This window comes from Sinocyclocheilus anshuiensis, unplaced genomic scaffold (assembly GCF_001515605.1).
Source record: "Sinocyclocheilus anshuiensis isolate Anshui unplaced genomic scaffold, SAMN03320099.WGS_v1.1 scaffold419, whole genome shotgun sequence".
Classification (NCBI taxonomy): domain Eukaryota; kingdom Metazoa; phylum Chordata; class Actinopteri; order Cypriniformes; family Cyprinidae; genus Sinocyclocheilus; species Sinocyclocheilus anshuiensis.
Genome location: NW_015548228.1, coordinates 661,475 through 675,401, shown reverse-complemented (window position 1 = coordinate 675,401; position 13,927 = coordinate 661,475). Strand labels below are relative to the sequence as shown.

General features: G+C 36.5%; 2 protein-coding genes across 2 annotated transcripts in view; one reads left to right on the top strand and one right to left on the bottom strand.

Moving 5' to 3' along the window:
* Positions 1–5,564, top strand: part of LOC107654503 (RNA polymerase I-specific transcription initiation factor RRN3-like) — a 9,861-nt gene extending 4,297 nt beyond the window's left edge. Inside the window, exons 9-18 of the mRNA XM_016441586.1 lie at positions 673–771; positions 850–942; positions 1,328–1,460; positions 1,861–1,991; positions 2,061–2,191; positions 2,406–2,590; positions 3,896–4,004; positions 4,098–4,250; positions 4,343–4,430; positions 4,642–5,564. Coding sequence (XP_016297072.1) covers positions 673–771; positions 850–942; positions 1,328–1,460; positions 1,861–1,991; positions 2,061–2,191; positions 2,406–2,590; positions 3,896–4,004; positions 4,098–4,250; positions 4,343–4,430; positions 4,642–4,794 — 1,275 coding nt within the window. The 3' untranslated portion in view covers positions 4,795–5,564. The remainder of the gene's footprint in view (positions 1–672; positions 772–849; positions 943–1,327; positions 1,461–1,860; positions 1,992–2,060; positions 2,192–2,405; positions 2,591–3,895; positions 4,005–4,097; positions 4,251–4,342; positions 4,431–4,641) is intronic.
* Positions 5,565–6,227: 663 nt separating this feature from the next.
* Positions 6,228–13,927, bottom strand: part of LOC107654504 (syntaxin-binding protein 4-like) — a 38,193-nt gene continuing 30,493 nt past the window's right edge. The window contains exons 14-22 of the mRNA XM_016441588.1: positions 13,054–13,181; positions 12,600–12,692; positions 11,499–11,564; positions 10,219–10,407; positions 9,597–9,713; positions 9,176–9,225; positions 8,966–9,096; positions 8,681–8,738; positions 6,228–7,468 (exon numbers count right to left, since the gene is read on the bottom strand). Coding sequence (XP_016297074.1) covers positions 7,405–7,468; positions 8,681–8,738; positions 8,966–9,096; positions 9,176–9,225; positions 9,597–9,713; positions 10,219–10,407; positions 11,499–11,564; positions 12,600–12,692; positions 13,054–13,181 — 896 coding nt within the window. The 3' untranslated portion in view covers positions 6,228–7,404. The remainder of the gene's footprint in view (positions 7,469–8,680; positions 8,739–8,965; positions 9,097–9,175; positions 9,226–9,596; positions 9,714–10,218; positions 10,408–11,498; positions 11,565–12,599; positions 12,693–13,053; positions 13,182–13,927) is intronic.

Below are 13,927 nucleotides of genomic sequence, written 5' to 3'. Positions count from 1 at the left end.
CCCCTCAACATTTCTTATTTGTATATTCATAAATGCATTTAAAACATTAATCTCATAACATTATTTATTGCAGTTGTAATTATTGTTATTTGCAGTGTAAATTATTTAATCTGACTGGTAGCAGCCCTATAGTGTATATTGAATTTATTGATAAATTGTAATAATTTGACATGTAAGATGATGCATACATCTAAAAAGGTTAAAAATAGGCCTTTGTAAATGTAAATATGAAGATTTAAGTATGTAAAAGCTAATAGAACACTGATGAAAATATTGCTTCAGAATAAATTGTTTACTCGACCAAAAATCTCAGTGATGCAGTTATTTTGTGGGGATATTTTGTATGGAATATTGTCTGCTGACATGAAAAGTTCACTGTATATCATAGTAATACCATTTATTACAGCATTGATATTTTGTTTTCTTTTTAATTTATACACATTAAATATTACATATATGTATGTAATAAAATGTGTATTTCCATTACAGGTTTAGGTCTTAAATTTCATATAAGGTGGTATTAAAAAGGTCTTAAAAAGTCTTAAATTTAACTTGTTCAAGTCTGCAGAAACCCTGTATGTAGAAAGCATTTAAATCCAGTATTGGGACTAAATGAATATCATTACATGCATGAATGTGATTGTTCTGAGGCCGTGTTGTCTGTCCACACAGGAGTGTTACGTGCACAACCTATTCAGAGTTTCGGTCTACATCCCTGACCTGAGGAGAGACATCATAGAGCTCATCATCAGCAAGATGCTCACGCTAGATGTGAGGGACTTGTGTTCAGTCACTGTACTGATGTCTTTGCAGCTGTGCAGCTGTTTGACGGCTGTTTTTGACATTTAGGTTAGTGCACCACGGAGCGAGATTGAAGAAGTGGAAAGTGGAGCTCAGCAAGATGCTAATGGAGCATCACAGGATGACTGCCTCTTTGACATGGTGAGTCCAAAACACTTCAGAAAACCAAACGCATGTATGCAAAACATACTCAGTGGGACATATTTAATGGGATAGTTCAGTCATCATATATTCAGCCTCATGTCACTCCAAACATGTACAACTTTCCTTCTATCGTGAAATCTCAAAGAATGTACTGTAGTCACTCTTTTACATGCAGTGAATAAGGACTGGAAATTTCAAGCTTCAAAAAAAGATGCAAAAGCATCCATAAAGTAGTCGATACAACCTAAATTTGAAAGCAACATAACAGGTTTGAATGAGGAACCAAATCAAGCCCTAACTTAGGAGTAACTTATTTATATCGTAGTCTTTCCTTTAATGTTTGAATAGTCATAGATCTTACTCATTTTAATGTAATATTCAGGATGAGGAAGAGGACTCTCCACTGGATTCATCGAGACCTGATGGAGCTGTGATGGTTCATCCTGTAGCAGAGAGACTGGACACGATGATGACTGTCCTGCTGGCTTATATCAAGGACATTTGCCATGTCAATGGTCAGGATGTTACCGTTTTATGAACCATAGAAGTTGTTTTTAGGGCTGTCGGTCAATTAAAATGTTTAATCAAAATTCAGTTTTAGGACATTCAGTCAGTTTTTAGGAACGAAAAAATACACTGCCATTTTAAAGTTTGGGGTCAGTAAGATTTTTTTGAAAGAAATGAATGCTTTTATTCGGCATGGATGCATGAAATACCTTCTGTCTCAAATGAATGCTGTTCTTTTTGAACTTTTCTATTCATCAAAGAATCCTGAAAAAATGTATGCAGTTTGCATAAAAACATTAAGCAGCACAGCAGATGTTTTTAAACATTGGTAGTAATAAGAAATGTTAACTTTTTGTCTTAATTTTTCAAATAATCTTTTCTTTTTTTTTATCCTTTCAATCTCATTAGGCTCATTAGATATTGAGAAAACCAAAGCTCTATACAGAGACCTGGTGTCCGTGTTTGATAAGGTGGTGCTCCCCACTCATGCTTCCTGTCATGTGCAGTACTACATGTTCTACCTGTGCAGCTTCCGCCTGGTAGGTTCCCACGTCTCTCTCATTCTCAAAGAAACAAACAAAAACATAACTTTAATCTCTTTTGTTTAGGGTTTGGCTGAAGCTTTTTTGGATCACTTATGGAAGATGTTACATGCCCCTAACCAGCCCCCCGTCCTGAGACAGGCCGCTGCTGGATACATGGGCAGCTTCATGGCAAGAGCCAAGTTTTTGCCAGTATCGTATGTGACCTTTATCATGCCGTTTTATCTTATCTAATGCTGCGGAGTTCAATATTTAATCATCTTTCCTGGCAGTGGTTTGTTACCACGATTAAGTAATTACACATTAATGACTCTTTGTTGTTATCTGGAAAAGCAGATACCTGTATTTGTCACACATCATTTGAAACCTACATGTCAAAACTGGTGCTGTAGAGTTTCCTCTCTTCCACAGGACAGTCAAGGCCTGTCTGGACCTGTTGGTTCCCTGGTTGCACCTTTATATTAACAGTCAGGACTCAGGATCCAAAGCATTCTGTGACGTCAATCTGCACGGCTCTTTTTATACAGCCTGCCAGGCTGTGTTTTACACACTCATCTTCAGACACAATGCCATTCTGGAGGGCAATATGAAGAAAGGTCAGTGCATGTGGAATTTAGCTGTTTATACATGAAGCACAGGTGTGAAAATCATTTGAGATGCTAAAACTTTTTTTCGTTTGTTTCAAGTCAATTGCTGGGTCAATTGCACAATTTTTTGCCCTGATCTTTTAATTTATTAAAGTAATCATGCAAACAATGATCTGAATTCACCACTTTTAGAATGTATTTGTATTTTGTTACTGAATTTCTGTTTCATTTGAGTATTTTGGGGGTTATAAAATAAAAAAATTTTGCAGTGATCTATCTATCTGTTCTTATAAGCAAGAAAAAAAGCCTCTTAAAAAAAAAAAGTGCTTGAAAAAACTTTAGTTTGGCATGTTTTATAAATATTTCTTAGAGAAATTATTTTTTAACAAAAATGCTTCACTGCTTAATTGAAAAAAAGACGTTTGTCTTCCAAATCAATGTCATGTGGTCTGACTCCATCCAACATGCACAAAAAAACAAAAAGAAAAACTTTCATACTTTTTACAGCAAGGAAAGGTCAGTTCAAGTTTTTTTTTTTTTAATGTTGTGTGATGGCCCAACAACATGTTTTTAATTTATCATTTTAATATTAACTAGTGCTGTCAAACGATTAATCGCATCCAAAATAAAAGTTTTTGTTTACATAATATATGTGTTTGTACTGTGTGTATTTATTATGTATATATAAAGACACACACATACAGTAAATATTTTGAAAATATTTACATGTGTATATTTATATTCATATAAATTATATCATATATAAATATATTTAATATATAAATGAATATGAACAAACATATTTTTCTTAAATATATACATGCATGTGTGTTTTTATATATACATAATAAATATACACGGTACACACACATATTATGTAAACAAAATCTTTTATTTTGGATGCGATTAATCGTTTGACAGCACTAATTTATTAACACTTTATTTTAGTGTCCTTGTTACACGTTACATGTACTTACTGTAGTAATTACAGTAAATTATGCATAATTACATTAAACTAACCCTAAATGAAACCTCTAATCATAAACTTAACACTGTAGTAAGTACATATTACTAATGTTACTCAGTATTTAAATGTACAATTAAACTCTAACAAAGACACCTTAAATTAATAATTCATGTTTAATAAAAAGGCATGTTCATTTTTAGTCGTAAAACGATTTTTTTTTTTACAAAAACTTTTTCATTTAATGAAAACTAACATAAATAGAAAAGCATTTGACAAGAAGTTCACAAATGTGTTTCAAACTAGACTTTTAAGTTTTTCTGTATCATTTGTCCTCAACCCTTCTGCAGGGTTGGCGTACCTTCAGGGTTTGAATCTCGAGCGTATAGTGATGTGCCAGCTCAACCCGCTGAGGGTCTGTCTGCCTGCTGTCACCAACATGTTTGCAGCCATCACCAGGTACAGCACAAGAGATCGATCATCAGATTACAAAACTGAAATAATGAAATAAAAGCATGACAAATGAGGGCAATTTTACCCATCTGTTGGCAGGAAGTACCAGCTCGTCTTCTGTTACACCATCATTGAGCGAAACAACCGGAACCTGTTGCCAGTGGTGAGCAATTCAACAGGCGGCAACTCAGTGTCCACTAACACAAACCCTCTGGATACCTTCTTCCCTTTTGATCCGTATCTCCTGAAAAGGTAACACATTCATTCCTGTCAAACTCAGCCTTGGAATGCTAGTTCACTAAAAATCTTTTATTTGTCTTATTATTTATAATTTTTTACAACAGCTCTGGAAAACTCATTGAGCCAATCTACCAGGTGTGGGAGGAGCCGTCCGATTGTATGATAGATGTGCCCAAGAAGAAAGTGAGAAAGGTGATACGCATTCCCAGTGGCCACAAAGAGGATTTAGATATTTCAAATATTTTGTCTGTTTTGAGTTTAATTTTGTCTGCACATTCAGGCAGTTTTGAGTGTCCATATACGTTTTTTGAAGCCACCATAAGAAAACGGTCTTTTTTTGGCTCATCTCTGTAGTTTAGCCTCTTCGGGGAATATCCAATAACACTTTGATCTTCTCTCACAGGGATCTATGGACGAGGAAGATGACTTTCTGCATGGAGGAACACCTCATGGTGACTCCGTAGTGGGCATGACTCCGGGCTCTTATGACTCCCATCTGCACAGTCCGCGGAGCGTTGGCTCTCCCCCTGTCTCCTTCCTGCAGCGGCCTTTCTGATCCACTGCTGTAGCACTTAGCTGGTCACAGATGGGCTGCTCGGCCCAACATCACACCAGGAGGGGGCGCTCAAGAACTGCTTGTGCTTGTGTTAGCAGCACAGATCTGACTGGAGCCCTTCACACAGCAGCATTACTGACCCCAGTGTTTGGCAGTGGTTTTACTAAACCCTCTACTTCACTTTAAGACTGCATCATAAAATACAAATATGTGCTTATTGCACACTTGTGCTATATTAATAGTAAAATGAAAGAAACATTGGTGGTTTCTCAAGTAGACAGTCTATTGTATTTTCTGTTTTCAGGACAAACTGTCAGCACAGATGTAGATGAAATTATCACTGTGTACTCAGAGTAAATGTGAGATTTTCAGTTTATTCTGAAATGATTTGAGAGATTAGAATTGGCTGGTGGTGTGTTTCAATGGTAAATGAGTGTCACTTCCCATGTTATGAGTTTGAGCTCTGATTAAACCAGTGTCTGTTTGCACAAAATATTCTGTAGAAAATTGACATACAGAGAATACCTTCATTTAACGATGGTTTTCTGTGTTTGTTGAAATTTTAACTGTCATCCTTGGCTTATTCTGTACAAATATCAATCAAACCTCCACACTGAATTGTACTTTTGCGCTACAGTTTTGAATTCAACTTTTGAAATGAACATGAAGTAATAAAATGGTCTAGCTGTTTCATTACAATGTGGAAAATATTATCTAATTGTTGACTTTTTAAAAGACGTGTTCCTCTTAAAATGTTTATTATTTTCTTCCAGCAGAAATGTAACATTTAAATTATAATTACAGTGATAATAATAAAACAAGTTTAATTGCAGATTAACAAAATGGTCCTCGCCTTAATTTTCTCCGTTGTATGCTTACAGTATTAATGTTTTCACTCTGTATTTTTGATCACCAAATGAAGCTTTGGTCAGAATTAGAGACCAAAGTATAAAACTTCAAAACATTTTTAAAAATAACTTTCAGAAACTTTTAAATGGTATGTGTACATACACATACATATACATATATGTATATACTAACAAAGTGATGAACCTATGACTATGCATGTTACCATAAAAAGGTAACTGGAAGGTCAAATTCAGTGATGCGTAAACTGTACAGATGTGCGTAGTCCTATATAACCAAAAAAAAAGATCCACGCAAGCTGTTGCAGATTACACAATCATTAAAGCTGTGTCAGCATGCAACCCTTGGTAGCTAAATACATTTTTCAAATATTGTACCATGCGCCAGCTTTGGCTCAACAATGCAGACTGGCAGGCATGCACTGCTATTCCTGCAGACACGTAAGCATGAGCATGTCTGTCCGTTGACCACAGTGGATCTGAAAATGACAGACAAATCCTCTAGTATTTTTAAATCTCTGCGCTGTTGTACTGAATTCCATTGCATATGATACAAAAACCACATCACACATTTGTTCCGACTTTAATAAAAACATTAAAAGAAAGATATTTAGGCCACACATATGATGCAATCTAGTTAAATCACAGGACTACATGTCAGCATTTGCAAAGCATGTGCTGTTATTAATATCAACAAACCATCTGCATAACCGTACACCTCTGTCCTCAGGAAATGAATGACACCAGCTTATTACACATTGATATAAGTGACTGTAGATCCTATACGGCAAGACAAAACAGCCAAATACAGTGTGCTTATGAAAACAGTAACCCGAACCATGTGCATTGTTCAGCTGAATGGATGCATTCGGGGTGAAACACTGCAATATGACTCCCATTACTCAACACCAGTGTCATGACAAGAAACCCCCCCCTAGAACAATCAGTATTGTCCCAAAGATGCCGAGATGGAGCAATCAACGTCCATCAACGAAACGAACCATGAAGGATCCCCCCAAAGCACTTAACAGACCATAACTGATCGTAATGCAGTGGATGCTGGGTGACATTGGACTGACCTGCACCGCAAATGCGTCCCAGCGTAGACTGACATGATCGGCAAAGACATGAAGAGGACATCGAAGGGTTCGACGGTGAGATTTACAAGGTTTATGACGGCAACCGCTCACATACTTAGAAGCGAGCGTGTCTACGCGTCTCTGAATAATAAAAGATTTGGACCGAAAATATTAAATCTTTAAAACATCATAGCACTTCTCAGAACAGATACAAATAAGCATCATATCAAATGATGAAGAGTGGGGACTGTCCCGAAGATCCCTAAGTGAAATGTAATACATGTACTGTATAATATACCTAACTCTAATAGAGAGGTTCTGCTTCATCTGCTATAAGTGTTATTAAGACACGGTTGAAATCACATTTGAGCATCTCAAAGTCACCTCTGCTGTTAACAGTGACGTCTGTGTTTCAGATTTGAATTCCCTCGGTTGGTTTCTGCCTTTATGTAATGACACTCAGTACTGCTACATGTTAAATATGTACACGGACTGCTTTAAAAAATGAGTATGAGTTTGATCAGTAGAGCTCAAGCGTCTGATAACTGCTTGAAAGAGTACAAACCACACCGCAAATCTTCACAGTCTCTTATTTTCCACGGTATAGTTGCAGATTGACCTTGGTGTTCTGAATGAGCCCAGTTTGTCTGTCCATCCCAGATGCTCTACTGACCTCTTCGCTCTACTGCAGGAGCCCCGAGGACAGGAGGTTGTGGCCACTGAATGAGGCTAGAGGGGAAAAAAGAGAATTATTGAAGGTTAAGTGTGGCATTATGCAAGTCTATAATCTTCTAATGTAAATACTATGAAGAATCTCGTAAGCATGTTTGCAATTGTGTTCCATTCAGAAGTGATATGCATTTGCCATATTCCCTTAAGAGTGTACACTTTCCACAGAGAGAGCTTCGGAAGTTAAAAAGGGGTAAAAAAATAACTGTCATTCAGAGTCAGTATTACCAACACACGATGGCTGACACTAATGGACAGCTGTTGTACCTTTTGGACATCCGTTGTACCTTTTTTCATTAATAACCTCTTACTAATGTAAACATTTTTTTAAAACTGTTAGACTTTCAGAACAGTTAAAGTTTAAAAAGAAAAATTAAGAAAAAATATATATTTTAAATGATTAATGTAATAATTAAAGCTTAATATAATAAATATATCATATATAATAAAACTTTTAATTTTAATAAGAAATAAGAAATTCCTAAAAATTGAATATATTATTTTGAATACTATTCAATTTAATACTATTTAACAATTTAATACTATATAATATTTAGTAATTTAATACTATTTAAACACACACATGTATATGTATAAATATGCTGTGTTTACCGAAGAAAAAATATACTTTAAAAATATATATGTATATATTTTTTTTCTTCAGTAAATATATAGTTAAATGAAAATAAAGAAAATATGCTTTATATATTCAATTAATTATGATTTTAATAATACATAAATAAATACATACATACCAGTAAACAAATGTACAGAGCATGTTCAATAAATAAATTATTTAACAATAATCCAGTTAAAATTTCAGAATGATAATTAAAGACTAGTAAAACTAATAAAGACTAATAAAACCGGTTTTGTTTCAAAGGATCTTCTGAAATGCACCCTTGAGCACTTCCGTTAGAATTGACCCTACAAGGCTACCTTGTTGTTGCCTGATTCTCGTTTCAAAATAGCATGATTAATATGATTTAAAACTCTACATGTCTAAAATATGGGCCACGTGACACCTGCTTTGGTGTTTTTCAAAACTCCTTGTCAAACTGGATAACGGAGAGACTTTGCAAGGTTAGCAGTTATAGCGAAGGGTTTTGTGGCAGTAAAATGAACATTTGGCCTGAGCTAAACTCAGCTGACAGCAGCAGTTGAAGGGAAAAATGCTGATTGCTTTCTAACACAACAAAAACGGCCACTCACTCGGAATCACAGTCCTCTTCAGCCTTCACAACGTCTCCCTCTACGTACTGCACTAATGCTGCCAAACAACCAAACATTTTGTGAATAATAATGACATCACTGATGCGAAAACACAAGTTCAAATGAGTTAATTACAATAAAAAGTCCAGAAATTGTCCTAATAGCCCAGATTATGTAAGTCACACTCCACTCGAACAGACTGATGCGGCTTCAAACAATCAAGACTAAAGAAGAGGCTTTAAACCGCCAGAGCTGTTGATGATCTAGTGCACATTTCTCACTCACTGTGGTCCTCAGTGCAAAGTGAGCAGACACCATCTACGAGCACTTTGGCCTCAGCTGCGAGTTGGCAGGTGGGGTCTGGGATCGGGGAGGGTGTGTCGGGGCTGTCGGTCACTGGAGACGCTTGTGCGCACCTGTAGGATGAGGAAGGTAAGTCATGATCTCTGACGGGAGACACACTGCAACTTTCTGTGTTTGTGTTGAGAAACTTACCCACTTTCAATCCCAAATAAGTTGGTATTAGGGAGAACTTTGTGGACATTCTGTAAAAACAGAGCGCAAATTTTAAAGCACCACTGATACCTAGAACAGTGAACTTTAAAGGGATAGTTCACCCAAAAATGAAGATTCTGTCACGTCGTTCCAATCCTGTATGAATTTATTTCTTCTGCTAAACATAAAAGGAGATATTTTGAGGAATATTGGTACACAGTTGACAGTAGCCATTGACTTGCATAGAATGGAAAAAAAATACTGGAAGTCAGTGGTTACCGTTAACTGTATGGTTTTGTGGTCAACAGAAAAAAAACTGATACAGGTTTGGAATGACATGATAGTGAGTAAATGATAACCTAATTTGCATTTTTGGGTGAACTAAAGGGTTAAGTCAAAAAATGTGTTTGTTTGTGTTTACCTGTGCAAAGCCAAGTAGCTTCTTGTTGGATATCTCCAGATGTTTCCGTGTGAGTTCAGACCTTCTCAACTGGCTGTCAATGATGGTGAGCCTCCTGTTCAGCTCCATCCCATTCTCCTGTGAAGAAAAAGGCCTTTAAAACCAGTCCATTTATAGTTTACTAAAACTAAAACTATTAAAAATCATTTTCCTTAATTGAAATAAAGCTGAAATATAACTATTTGATGAAAAGTGCAAAAAACTAGAAATGTTGCTTTAGCAACTAACTGAAATGAAATAAGTTAGTTTAGTACTCCAAGTACTAAAATGACTAAAACTAAAAGTTCAATAAAAATAAAGTTAAATAGATTAAAAAAACTAATAAAAATTACAAATTTACTAAAACTAAAATCAAAATGTAAAAAAAAAAACATTCAAAATTCATAATACTATACAAATACCAAAATAACACTGTTTAAAACTAGTTAATCACAAACAGGACTGTGTTATACTGGATAACAGTTACCTGCCAACTCATTCTAGTCTACAAAAGTTTACACTCATTGCATAATCTTGAAAATCTTCTTAAAAATACTCTAAATAATTTTTCATCAAACAGAGAGATGTGATGAGGACGATTTACCTTGGTAGCCTCCAGGCCTCTCTGTTTCTTTCCGGCTAGCTGGTTCTTCAGATCTTTGATTTCAGCCTCCAGGAGCTGAATGACCTCCTCATAGTCTTGCTCGGCACTGTTAGTCTGTCTCTGAACAGTCTCTGCTACCTGCAGCTTGCTCTTCAGAGACTTATTCTCCTCCACTGTGGCTATGGCCTTCTGTTTCATCCATGTACATGGAAATAAGGGAATGCACAAACTGACGAGTGGAGAAATGTCTTAGGGACAGATTTACTATCAGCCTGAACCAGTGCAAACCCTCATTTGGCGTTTAAAAACTACTGTCAGGATTTACTAAAAACACACAGTGGGAAAATAGCACTGAAAATGCGTGGATTTACTAAGATTTGCGCTCGTCATTTCACTTGTATTTGTGGCATTATTTAACGCCCAAAAAAAGCATGTCTTAAAGCAGGAGGTAATTTGCGCTGCTCTTGGTAGCCTCCAGGCCTCTCTGTTTCTTTCCGGCTAGCTGGTTCTTCAGATCTTTGATTTCAGCCTCCAGGAGCTGAATGACCTCCTCATAGTCTTGCTCGGCACTGTTAGTCTGTCTCTGAACAGTCTCTGCTACCTGCAGCTTGCTCTTCAGAGACTTATTCTCCTCCACTGTGGCTATGGCCTTCTGTTTCATCCATGTACATGGAAATAAGGGAATGCACAAACTGACGAGTGGAGAAATGTCTTAGGGACAGATTTACTATCAGCCTGAACCAGTGCAAACCCTCATTTGGCGTTTAAAAACTACTGTCAGGATTTACTAAAAACACACAGTGGGAAAATAGCACTGAAAATGCGTGGATTTACTAAGATTTGCGCTCGTCATTTCACTTGTATTTGTGGCATTATTTAACGCCCAAAAAAAGCATGTCTTAAAGCAGGAGGTAATTTGCGCTGCTCTTGGTAGATTGTGCTGGTCATTATGGAAATGAGATGTTGCGTCTGTATTCTTTAATATGCGCATTGTCAGGAAATCACCCGCACAATTTTCTCCTCCCATGTGTGCTTTTATGGAATTGCGCTCTTTTTGGCCTGTTTAGTAAATCTTGCCCTTAAATGTTTAAACAAGGTCAGATGTTCATGTGTTTATAACTTATATCTGGTATACACAAATATAGTGAGGTAAAATGGCCATCACAAAGTGCTGATGTATTAAAACAGCTCACATGCCTCTTAATATGTGGATGGCATATTTTGAGACATTTAAGTCACATCAAACAAATCGTGTTTATTTGAGATGCTGCAGGCTTTACCTCAGCCGTCTTCTGCAGTTCCTCCTCCAGAGTCTTCTTGCTGTCTTCTGTGTCTTTCAGTAACACCTGAGAGCATTGCAATAAATGTTCATGTCACAAAGGCTTTCTGCACAGATGTTCAGCTCTGTCTCGCAAAATGTAATCGAAAGTCAAGCAGAGTTCATGTAATCGAAAGTCAAGCAGGGTTCAAAATTACCATGAAATGCAAATTCTCTTCTCTAAATGTATGATATTGATCTTATAGAATGATTCGTCCATGCATATATTCTTTTTTTATCAAATTTTTAAAACTTGATTTCCAGTAAAATGATATAGTGATGCATACTAAATGATATAGTGATGCAAATGATATAGTGATGCATGCTAAATGATATTGCATACTAAATGATATAGTGATGCATACTAAATGATATAGTGATGCATACTAAATGATATAGTGATCCATACTAAATTATATAGTGATGCATACTAACCGTCAATCATTTATAACTCCGCCGCTTTCAGCCTCATACTCACATTTAAATCAACATAAAATTAATAGATCCAAGTTCCCACCCTGTATTTTTTTTATTTTTCAATAATCCGTTTCACTCAATATTTCAATCAATATATATCACAATACAAAAAATGTCACTACTTCTACTTAATCATGACTTTTTTGCCATATCAATGGTGGAAAATAGAAAAAATGTAAAAACTTTATTTAACATTGAATCACCTGTCACATTGTGATTTTGTTACTCTTAATTTTGTTTTAGTGGCTTAATGTGAGAAACATTTCCCTACATTCCTTAAAACAAAAAGGTATGAAAGAAAAAACTTGCTTTTTCAGATAAAGAAAAAAAGTGGTAAAAAATGTTATGATCAGTTTAATTTGCGTTCCTTAAGATTATTTGTTATGTCTTTGAATCAGTCAGACTAACATTTTAATTTGACTTTAAACAATATGTATTATGTTGTCTTTCCTAATGGAGTTATAGGTCAACTTACGAGTAACTGTTTATTAAGTCAGTCTTGACTTGCATTTGGCACTTAATGAGTGTTCATTGTGGACCCTGCAGGAAGGACGCAACACAATCCAGTGATTATTTCAGTACTCACCTTAAGTTGTTTCATTTGCAGCTGGAGTTGTTTGACTTCAGTCTGAAACTCCTCGAGTTCCTCACTGCTGTAGCTGCACTCTGACTCATAGGTCTGAAAGAGAGAGTGACACTCCTAAAACAACTCTTTCATAAGTGTGTGGCCCTGCCTCTGAGATCTGAAAAGAACATTAAAACCAGGACCAATTCAGTGCTCATATATCGATGTGAGACATATCCAAAGGTGCAGGGTACAGAACAGGCAAACTCTGACAACTGAAGCGTTTAAGAGCTTAAAAGACAGCTTTGATAACTCTCCTGAGCAGCAGAAAAGCTCCTTTAAGAACCCTGAATAAATCTCCCGACATGCTCAACTTCAGGAGAAAGTGAAGTCTCAATGTGAGGAGGTGCTCTGAGGATTGCGCTGAAGTTTAGCCCCAATCAAAGTCACTACTAAATCCTGCGTTTCTACTTACTGGGGAATGAAAGGCAGAGGTGTCCATCAAACTAGCTGCTTCCTGATAGGAGAACATGAAGGGACCCTGTCCCAGTCCCGCCTCCTCCAGCTTCTCCTGATAAATGCTGCGGGTGGCTTCCACAAAGTCTTATTAAGAAAACAGAGGCGTAGTTAGAAATAGCCAAGAATAGCACAACAAACATAAATATGTGATTTCAGGTCAACATTTGCTTGCTACACAGAAAATGGGTGCAATATATTCTCTTCACCTGTCACTCAGTGAAATCTATCCAGAATATTCCAGGAGAAAGAGCGTCTAGAGGGAATATTTATGTTCAGGTGCCCTTGCTCTAAGTGTTTGCACAGCTGAAGTACAAGAAAACAAGCAGAACTCTTGCTCCACTGCAAGCACTTTGATCAGGATTTGCCGTGGTGGCATCTTCCTGCTGAGGAGTGTAAACTCCCTGTCGAGAGCAGCCTGGAAATATACTTGGCTGTCTAAGTTTGTACTGAACCCAATATTGTTTCCCCCCTGACAGACAATCTGTCTCTAAAAACTCATTCTAAGAGTTTCAAAGTGTAAACTCAAGCTCAATATCCAAATATGGATTAGGATTCCCTTTTCAGAATAGGTATTTCCGTCCAGGTCAAAATGATTATTTCCTGTGGTTATCTCAGAGGTTGGGAACGTAAGCTGCACCGGTAATCACTGGCATCCGAGCAATGAGTGCAAGAGAGATTAGTATTACATTTTTTTTTTAGTTAATTCAGTAATGTTAAATTCCGCCACATTTGCATGCTAAACTACAACTTCCTTTTTTTCTAAACTGCAGTAACCTTTTTTCTTTGTCATGCAACCTGTTTTATTTAGGTTTGGGAGGGGGGGGGGGGGG